This window comes from Bremia lactucae, linkage group LG7, assembly GCF_004359215.1.
Source record: "Bremia lactucae strain SF5 linkage group LG7, whole genome shotgun sequence".
NCBI classification, from domain to species: Eukaryota; Oomycota; class Peronosporomycetes; order Peronosporales; family Peronosporaceae; genus Bremia; species Bremia lactucae.
Window position 1 is genome coordinate 2,888,013 of NC_090616.1, and position 10,867 is coordinate 2,898,879.

The following is a 10,867-nucleotide window of genomic DNA, read 5'->3' on the forward strand; positions in this document are numbered from 1 at the left end:
ATCGTATATACGGACCATGCGTCATTACGCACGGCCGTCAATAGCCCACACCTCTCGCAAAGAATGGCGAGGTGGCTATCCTTCTTCGCGGAGTATAACTTCTCCGTCGAATATAAACCAGGACGACTTAATGTCGTCGCTGATGCGTTATCACGCCGACCCGATTTCGAGTCAGCTGTGCACTCCAACAGTGAAAACAATCCCACTGTTGCAACACCCCACCACAACTACCTCACTGCACGCAAGAGAAGCAGGTTTAACCGCTTCCTCGCTGTGCTAGGGTGTGTGCCTAAGTAAAGCGTGCCCGCCTACAGCATATTAGTAAAATAACCATAAATAAACATTCTAAATCTTAATGATATATGTAATGATAATCGATATTTACTCAAGCAAACTCCAATATTCGCGTTTTTTTGCTCTTGATATAGCCCGTTATAGCTCTACAGACTTTTAGGTCACGTGATAGTATACAACTAACTGCATAGCGCGCGAATATGACAGGCGTGTCAGCGACATGTACGTTTCACTAGCAATGCCATGGAAGATCATATTCTAGCGCGTGGTGCTTAAGAAGACTGACTACGCAAATACCTGCAAACTGGTTTTTTTTAAAGCCATATGGAAGCTGGGCGAGCATGCACCCTAATCTCGTAAGATAATTATGTAACCGTCTTTCTTTCTGTAACATAACTTTGAAGGCCATCAAGCTTGATTTCTTACATCTCAAATTTTTGCTACGAGTCACTTTAAGGTTCAATGGAGACTAAAATGAGAAGAGGCGAAGCCTTCTTTAACTACTTCTCACAAAATTTAGCGCCTTCGTCGCACATGAGAGCGGACATAGCAAAAGTTGCACGTCATCACATTTCAGAATACGATGGCATTCGAATCGAAGTACAATTTGACGCCCAGACAAGGCACCCCTGAATATGGTCCTACTACATCGAATTTGTCGCCTTCTGGCGGTCAGGACAGAGACAACAATAATTTTTCTAATCAAGAAAGCACTATAAAAGGTAGTCGTGTGTACGGCAAAGTTAAGCATAAAAATCACCGAAGTCATGAGTCTTGCAAGAGTTGCGGATCTTTAGCAAATAAATGCTCGTGTAAGGAATGCGAGTGTCAAATTTGCGCTAAAAAAGGTGGAATGGCCGAGAATTTCGAACCCCCGATCAAGTCAGCCACATCATCAACAGTTGTGTGTAGTGGTTCTTGTATTGCCGCCGCGCAACGTGCAGCAGCTGGAAAGTGTCCGGGATGTGCGTGCGTCGCCGATAATTGTCATTGCACCAACTGCAGCTGCCGTAAGAGCGAAAAAGCCAAGAACAGGAATTTAGGCGGGTGCCCTGCTTGTGGTTGCTCGTTGGGCAAGTGCCCTTGCACCCATTGCAAGTGCCCAGTATGCAAATCTGCGTAAGCTGGTTTATTGTTGTCATGTCATGACAAGTAAATATTATTTTATTTGAACATGCAAAAACATTTAACAAGGTGCATAAATGTTGTCGGAGTAGTTTATTTTCAAATCTTTAGGAGCTGGCTACTAGCACGAGCTACTAGCACGAGTGCACAAACGTAAGCGCCTAATCCAACTGCCATGCACTCGGAAGTTTTAAAAGTGTCCGGTACTATACCTTAGAATTATTGCCTAATAGAATTTTGAGCACGAAGGTTGCGAGAAATATGTTTAGTCAGGTAAAAATTATCAGGGGTGTTGCCAAAATTGACAAATTATTTGGCCGTATTTTGCAATTTGGTGCAATTTTCTTAATGGTGTGGTAAACACAGAAAAAAGGCTACATACAAAATCTTCGATAAATACAGATATATTGTCATAAATTTTCACGCTTACGAATTCACGAAATGGAGTCGAGCTCAGCTGTACCACGGATGACTCTTACGCCCTCAAATGTAAAAAAGCTAATGGATGCAGCACTGCGCATGCAAAGAGCAGGCCAGAAAAATCATCCAAAGTATCAGCAGATTGTTGCATTGTTGCGGCAGTACCAGCAACAGCACCGCGAGCGCCAGCAGCAGACGCCCGTACAGACGCAGATGCAGCAGCAGCTACCCAATCAGACTTTGCGGAATTTGGATGTGGCTGCCAATCCTTTTATGAAGCAGAAAGCGATGCTCTTTTCCGACCGACAACTTGAATATTTGCACAACCAGATTCGAGCTTACAAGGCCTTATGCCGCTCGATGGACATAGCTATCGTACATGCCAAACAGCTGAATACGGTAGATCTTAATGCACCAGTGTCGGACCCCAGCAAGGTAGCGAAAGGGCCGTCTATGATGTCAGATTTACTGCCATTATTGCCAACAGCAGTAGAATCTTCAAGTTTAGAATTGTTGACTCCCAAGTGGACCAGAGCAGCACGCAACCTGTTGTACATTGGTCCAGCCTGCTTGGACGGAAATTTACTTGGCATCGAGGATAAGGCCGACTCAGCTTTTGGGCCTTTTAATGTCTGTAACCCGTGGCTTGGGACCAACAGCGTTACGTTGAAGATGCGGTATACGCTCACACTGCAGCAGTTCTTAGCGTTCAGCTTAAAAAAATTGGAGAACTACTCCGGCGATTTAGATGAAAACGAGCAGCGCACGATGCGGGACTTGCGCTGTGTACTGCTGCAGCACAATGTGCGATGTCACCTGGCCAAGGCGCACACGACGCGGCTTGCACTGCTGGGGGAGCCATCAGCAGTTGATCGCAAGTCGTTTCGACGACGTCGTCCAGCGTTACGAGCAGAATTGCAGAGTGACGAGCGCGAAAAACGCAAGAAGTCTGTGGCGATGGAGAAGAAACGGCGTGCAGACCACCAAATGTACTTGAAGGCCATCCTTAATCATTCCCGCGAGTTCTTTGCGTACCACAAAAATGTAAAGGCACAGGCGAGTAAATCAGCCAAAGCTGTCAAGGGCTTTATTGATCAACGCGCATCCAGAGCCGAACGTGAAGAAGACCGTCAGGAGAAGTTGCGTCTCAAGGCTTTAAAGGCTAATGATATGGAAGCCTATGGTAAACTGGTTGCAGAAGCAAAGAATGAGCGCCTGACATATCTACTGAGCCAGACAAATAGTTACCTCGATAGCATTCGAAAATTAGTGCGTCAACACAAGCAAAAACACCACGTCATTGATGAGTACACGGCGCATTACGACGCGCATCATCAAGAAAATGGTGAGAGCACCAATGCTGATAACCAAGATGACGATTTAAACTACTTGGAGATCGCTTCAAAAGGGGAATTACCACGACAGCCCCTTATGTTAATTGGTGGCGACTTAAAGGAGTATCAGCTGAGAGGTCTGCAGTGGATGGTGTCTCTGTACGACAATCACCTTAACGGTATCTTGGCTGATGAAATGGGGCTTGGCAAGACAATCCAGTCAATTTCATTACTTACATACGTGACGGAGGTAAAGCATAACCACGGCCCATTTCTTGTGGTTGTGCCGCTCTCTACGCTGTCAAATTGGGTCAATGAATTTAAAAAGTGGGCGCCTGACCTCGTTCTTGTGGTGTACAAAGGTGCACCACATGTGCGCAAGGAACTTCACAAGCAGGAGATGGCATCGTGTCAATTCAATGTGCTACTGACAACTTACGAGTATATCATGAAGGATAAGCATGTGCTTCGCAAGTACGACTGGCAATACATCATTGTGGATGAGGGTCATCGCATGAAAAATGCCCAAAGTAAGTTTGCTATGACACTAGGAAGCATGTACACTTCGCGCAACCGACTACTGTTGACCGGTACGCCACTTCAAAATAGTCTACCTGAGCTTTGGGCGCTTTTAAACTTCTTGTTGCCAACAATATTTGAGTCTGTGGACACATTTGAGCAGTGGTTCAGCAAGCCGTTTGCGCAATTCTCTGGTAATGGGGAATCAAATGAGCTATCGGATGAAGAACGAATGCTTGTTATTAATCGCTTGCATCAGGTGTTACGTCCATTCTTGCTGCGTCGTGTCAAGGCTTCTGTGCTAGATCAGCTTCCTGACAAGGTTGAAAAGGTACTTAAATGCGAGCTATCGGGATGGCAGAAGATTATGTACAGGCGAATTCAGGAAGGAGGTGCGCTTTTGATGGGCTTCACAGATGATTCTGGCAAAAAGAAAGGAAAGGCGAAGTATACTTCGAAAGGTCTGTCAAACGTGCTGATGCAGTTAAGGAAGGTGTGCAATCACCCGTATCTCTTTCAGACAAACGGGTATCAGATAGATTTTGATATCGTGCGGTCTTCCGGCAAATTTGAGTTGCTAGATCGCATGCTTCCAAAACTTAAAGCTGCAGGTCATCGCATTCTGATGTTCAGCCAAATGACGCAGCTGATGCACGTTTTGGAGGACTATTTCAGCTATCGCGGTTTTCGTTACCTCCGTTTAGATGGTTCAACAAATGCTGACGAGCGTGAACAACGTATGTTTATGTTCAACGCCCCCGACTCTCCATTCTTCATCTTTCTTTTAAGTACGCGTGCCGGTGGGCTAGGATTGAATCTTGCGACGGCTGATACAGTCATTATATTTGACAGCGATTGGAATCCTGCTATGGATGCTCAAGCTCAGGACCGTGCGCATCGTATAGGTCAAAAAAATGAAGTGCGTGTCTTTCGACTCGTAACTAATAGTCCAGTGGAGGAAAAAATTCTGGCGCGTGCTACTGATAAGATGAACATGAACAACCTTGTTGTGGAAGCAGGCAAATTTAATAACAAGTCGAAGGAAGCAGAGCGGCGAGCGATGCTGGAGAGCCTCATTAAGATGGAACAGGAAGAAGCTGCACACGCTGCTCAGGGCGATGATGAATTGCTGAATGTTTTACACGACGACGAAATTAATGAGATGATGGCCTTGACAGACGAGGAGCTTGTCTTGTATCATAGCCTGGATGCTGAGCGTAAGGGTCGCGAAGCTAAGGAATGGGAAGAATATTGTAAACAATTGAAAATACCCCATATCCCCCGCACTCGACTGATGTCCGAGAAAGACGCTCCAGCCTGGTTGCGCGAAGCCAACGACGTTATGGAGAACGATATTGCCTCTGGAAAGCACGACAAAGATGCTTGGAACGTTGAGATGGAGGCCGTTTCGGGTAAACCTCGCAAGCGGAAGGAGATGTCTTATCGCGACCAATTTACAGATGCAGAATTTGTCAAAATGTGCGAGGATGGAATTGATGAAAAGGCGATGAAGGCAGTAACGACGAATCTCAAGGAAATAAATCAAGGTAAACGGAAGCGTCACGACAATGAGGAGCTTGTAGATCCTAACTCCGTCGCAGATGAGGACGATTCTAATGATGACGATGCGGGTAAACGTGAACGCAAGATGCTTTGTTACTATTACAAGAAAGTTTATGACGCCGTCGTCAAGCTTAAAGATCCAACAGGTCGTCTGCGCTCCGACTTGTACATGGAAAAACCTTCCGCCGTCGATTACCCTGACTACTATACGATTGTGCTGCAGCCAATGGATTTGTTGACAATTAAAACTCGTCTTGACAAATACTTCTACGGATCCCACGACCAATTTGAAACAGATTTCACTCTTATGGTAGGTAACGCGCAGCTATATAATCATCCTGAGTCATTAGTGGTGCTCGATGCATTGGAGATTGACAGATGCGTCAAAACGAAAATGAAGCCTTTGCACATAAAGACAATGGAGCAAATCGCAGCAGCATACGAGAAAGCCAAGAAAGACCATAAGCGTCGCTCAAAGAACCGCAAAGATAAAAAAAGACGCCACCACTAATTGAGATGAAAACATGTCAGCTGCTTCATTCAAGTTTAGCAGTGAGCTGTGAACAAAATTTAGGGTTTGTTTTCGTGATTCTGTGACTTACGTGAAGTAGCCGGCGTCGATAGCATCCGAGCTCGAACCCTTACTATCCAGGACGCCAATGTGTCTAGACGATGGCGCCTCTTTAAAGGTCTTGTAAGTACGCTATTGTAAAGCAGAATTTGATAAAAATGAAATACAAGCAGATGCTTTAAGTGTATGCTCGTACCTCAAGGTGGTCATCCACTGCCATAATAGCGGCGAGATTACCAAAGCGATGGCAGTAGTTAGGCGCGCTCCACACAGTAGAGAATGTATCTCTAAATAGTACTTGGTATCCTTCCATACAAAGTTGATGTGCCCTGGCCATGTGTGCAAGCATGTTCATGTGCAAGAACTTTTCCACCACGTCTTCTCCAAAGATGTACCCCGCACCTCTAGGAGACTGTGTTCAGTTACACATCAAAGAATTAGCCTCTCTACATCATTTGTGCTTTGGCACTGTACTCTTACCATGTGAAAGCCGAGCGTCTTTGGGTCTGGGTCGGACCACACAATATCGGCAAATATTCCGTCTGGGGGAATTTCCTGAAAGCGATCTAGCATCCGCAGTTGGTCTAAATGATGAAGTGCCGGACTGAGTCCACCATGCAGGCAAAGCAAGCTGTTATCTATAAGCGCTCCGAGTGGTAAGAAATCAAAAAGTTCCATAAAGCCCTTGTAAATACGCGAATCGCCTTCGTATTTCTTCATACATTCAATCTGGAAGCCGTAGACTTGCGTCGTCTGGCGAGATTCGTGATTTCCGCGCAGCAGCGTGATGCGATCTGGATAGCTGGCTTTTAGCACACACAAAAGTGAGATAGTTTCCACGCTCATTGCACCACGATCCACAAAGTCGCCTAAAAAGACATAGCTAGTGTCAGGTGCCTGACCCGCCAGCTTAAACAGCTCCAGCAAATCATGGAACTGTCCATGAATGTCGCCACAAACTGCCACGGGGGAAGAAATTTCAACCACGTTATCGTCCTCTACCAGATCATCCTTGACGCGCTCAAGAAGCGCTAACAGGGCGTTGACCTCCAAAAGCTCGCCACGCTGCAGGCGTTCTAGGTGCCGCCCATAATGGGTTGCCATTTTTTGTACCGTTGAACGGGTACAGTGGAGCCGAGACTAAAATAACAGCTCGGTAATGGGGCAACAACATGACAGATGACCTCGTAATTGGCTTTCTCTAAAGCAGCCGAGTCGATTTATTTGTAATAAAAGCCAGTCATACTTTCAACTCGGCAATAGTTACAAGCCACCACCGGATCTATCTATGTAAAGCATTTTGCGGAGGGTCTAAAAACGACAAATATGTTCGACAAGAGCGGCATACCCTTCTAGACGGGTTGTGTAAATTCTAGCCATCGCTTAATTTCGAAAGATGAGCCACTTCATTCTAATCTTTATGACCAGCAGGTAAACAGAAAGCAGATATACAACAAATTGAGACGAAGTCGGCTCTAGCGTGCTGGCGCATCAACAAGACTGTTCGAGCGCTCGCTGACGCATAGCGGCGATACAATCGTTCAATTTGGCCAGTGCTTGGTTTGCTGGACTATCACGCTTAGCACGCAAATCGTTCAAATGCTGGATCTGTGTTTGCAAATTCATCCCCAAAGCATGACGCAATTCGTCCACAATTATATTGTCGTCGCAACCCAGTGCACTCAACACGTTATGGAAGTAGCCTAGGTCCACTGCCAAGTGTTGAGCGCCTGCGTCTGACAGCATAGGAATGGAACATATTGCGCGCAAAAGTGTCGCCAACGCTCCGCTAGCCAGTGCCGCAGTCCATAAGTCCACAAATTCTGCAGCCGTCACAACAGACTCTGAGATATCAGACCTTTCAGCCGACTCAAAAAAATGCTGGCATGCCGCAAGCTCGAGAGGCGTCAGACGTAAGAGCTGACCAAGTCGAGTCCAATCACTCTGCACGCATATCTCTTGAGCGCCACAAGATCCCACAAAAATATTTTTAAGACCGTTGCTTTCTGCTAACGGCTCGAGTTGTGGAAGCAGGGACAACAAGAGATCAGCAACTAACGTTATGTAGTCTTGAGGCATCAAGCTGAAGGTTGGTAAATCTCCTAATGCCGCATCCGGAACCTTTCGCCAATTCTGCAAAAAGTGTTGGACAATGAATCTTAAACATGAAGGAACAGCCGCAATGACCTACCTTGTTGTCAGGCAACTTCGCCAGAATGCGAGCAATTGGCAAAGATACAGTGTCGTAAGTAAGAAGCTGTACATCCTTTGTCCATAAATGCACGGCGCGTTGAGCTTCGACCAATAGCTAAATATATAATAAGTTTTCATTCCCTTCAAAAATGTGGCTGCAAATTTTACTTGAACACGTACCGTTGCAGAAGGGTATAGAGTCGAGGAAGCTAATGATCCTGAATCGTAATCCAACAAAATCATCTGGAATTGATAAAATCGTTCTAGTCGGATTGGATCCTCATCGTAAAGCCAGGTCTTCGACACGATTGCCACAAGATTCGTTGGATCAACAAGGTCAGCAAGCGTAATGTTTGCGGCACTATAATTTTTTTGTTGGCGGTGATCGCGAGGAGACAAGGTTTTTGATACGTCGCCAAGATTTTGTGCGAGTTGTTCTCGTATACGAACACAAACTTGACCGTCAAGAGCACAAATTTGACGTTCTAATGAGCCGCATGCTTTTAATATAGCTAGAGAGGCGTGAAATTGGCTCCAATCAAGAGGGAAAGCCTCAGATGCACTGTTACTGTCTGCTTCTTGTAAAGCCGTTTCAGCCTTGCAAAACTTGCGAATAGCTGGTATCTTCGCGCGCAAAGCCATGGAAAATTGTTGCACAGCTGTGCCGATGGCTTCCACAGCTTCAGGAAATGCAGCCCCACCTGTAAATTCACAACACTGTTGCAAAGTTGCTTCTATCATGGCGCAAGCTGCTCTAGAGGCTTCTTCAAGGCACTGACAGAAATCTTTGAGGGGTCTAGCAGCTCTGTTGCGCTCTTCTTCGTCATATCCTTCTTGAGTGTGTGATTCATTTGTCACGTCAAAAACAGGCACTAGACGTAGTAATGTATTCACAAGTGCCTCACTCGTGAAATGGGTGTATTCTTTAAAGTAAATTCGGTACGGCTCGAATATGTCACGTATAATACTTTCGGCTCTACCAGCCGTGTCACCAGTATTCGCTCGATTATTTCCACAGTCATTCTTTACAGACCTAAAAAGTTGCACAACCTGACCTCCGAATGCTCGAGTAACTTGAAAGCAATGCATTAGTCGCCCAAAAGAAAGTCCTGAAGGTTCCCTGAGCCCGAGATGGTCCCGGAATGATTCAGTAAGTGGCTCCAGCGTGTTGTGGAGCAATTCGGCAAGAACGCTTTCCTGTATGTCTGAGCCAAAGAGTTCTCGAATGTTGCAACTTTCTTGCTGGAGCATGTGTAACACTTTCGAATAAAATGTGTCTAGCCAATTAGAAAAGGCGTGTTCTTTCTCGAGCTCGTCATCTACCTCCGTCTGCATCTTGTCACTGCAGGCATACCAAATTCGGTGCACATAGGCCGGTCTCGCTCGACAAAATTCTGCTCTTACAAGATGAGATCGGTCGACGCTATCAAGCACATCAATACACCACTGCAACGGCAACTTATCGTCAAGGGCGTCCTCCCGGAGCGTCGTTGATATTCGAGGGATTACTGCAGCCTCAATTTGTGCACAAAGTCTCTCCATAGTTTTTCTGCGGTCCAAGGCACCTGGAAGGTCCTCGAGAATGTCGAGACTTTTTTGCATTTCCCGCACGCGATGGGCCAAATTTTTAGCTCCATTGAAAGCTATTGCTCGAGTCTTAAGCTCAGCACCATTCCCTTTGAAAAAATAAGACAATATCGTTGGGTCTTCAACAGCTGAGAAGCAGGCACGCACATTACGATCCCACCTAGCAGTCTCTACAAGAAGCTGCGAACAGCTTTGGATTCGGTGTTTGGCCTCGTGCAGCAATACCAGGTGGTGCATGTCCTGCCTCGAGGCGGCAAAAGTCGCACTGGACGCAGAGTCAGAGGTACAGGCTTCGTGCATTAAATTGATTCCTCTAGATAGTGGCACAGCAGCCTGTTGAATTCCCTGAATTTGCATTTGTAACATTTGGTCTGAGAGCGACACATGTTGCAGCGATGCGTGCATCGTCTGGGAAAGCGTCTGCAAACGAAGATCTAGCTGAGATACTAACGGCAACAAGGCCGAGAAATTTTCTGGGCTAGAAACCAGCGCCAGTTCTATCCAAGCGAAGGCGTCAAAGTTCGCAGACGCGGACGCAGCAGATTCAAGAAGGTGCAAGTCGCTTTCCATTGTGTTTTAAATTATTTTATATTACTTTAGATAAATTTGAAAATTCTCTCGACTTAAAATTGCTATTTGAAACATTCTATTTTTAGTAAAAGGAAATACGTTGCTCTTAAATGAATGACTTATTATAACGATAAAAGCCAAATTAAGACGGTATTGTAACGGGCTGTAGTTACCCTAATGTTACACAGTCCCCGTTTAGTACAGTTGGTGTACTTAAGGGGATGGTCGATAACTCAATTGAAGTAATTTGACCCAGCAGTGGTTCACATTTGTGACCAACCCTTGTGTATGTTATGCACATAGGTGCATTCACATTTGGAGGAATGACGCCTAGCGTCATTTGAGATAACAGCTAGCGTCACTCGTTACGCTAGGTATCTAGAAAGCTACGCTCGCAATACCTATTGAGTGTTATATATAGAGATGACATTTTGATTGGTAAAAATAGGTATTGATATTTAATACGATTAAATATAAATCAGTCTGAAACTACTTCCTACTTGGTAAGTGCGCACGAAGAGCCAGATTACCGCTCCCGTGATGACACTTAACTAGAGTACTTAGTGCGTTGGGTGAGGTCGCTAACGCGCCCACCGCAACTACCTCACAGCACGCAAGAGAAGCTGGTTAAACCGCTTCCTCGCTGTGCTAGGATGTGTGTCTAAGTAGAGCGTGGCCGCATTACGACGTG

The 10,867-nt window shown here is 45.7% G+C and overlaps 2 protein-coding genes across 2 annotated transcripts; one reads left to right on the forward strand and one right to left on the reverse strand.

Moving 5' to 3' along the window:
- Positions 1-1,860: 1,860 nt before the first annotated feature.
- CCR75_007652 (uncharacterized protein) lies at positions 1,861-5,766 on the forward strand (the record flags this gene model as incomplete). Its single annotated transcript, XM_067965710.1, has 2 exons — positions 1,861-3,280; positions 3,536-5,766. The coding sequence occupies 2 exons, from the start codon at positions 1,861-1,863 to the stop codon at positions 5,764-5,766; spliced, it is 3,651 nt and encodes a 1,216-aa protein (XP_067823030.1).
- A 1,198-nt stretch (positions 5,767-6,964) lies between these two features.
- CCR75_007653 (uncharacterized protein) lies at positions 6,965-10,176 on the reverse strand (the record flags this gene model as incomplete). Its single annotated transcript, XM_067965711.1, has 3 exons — positions 6,965-7,959; positions 8,018-8,134; positions 8,200-10,176. The coding sequence occupies 3 exons, from the start codon at positions 10,174-10,176 to the stop codon at positions 7,318-7,320; spliced, it is 2,736 nt and encodes a 911-aa protein (XP_067823029.1). The 3' UTR covers positions 6,965-7,317.
- Between the last annotated feature and the right edge of the window lie 691 nt (positions 10,177-10,867).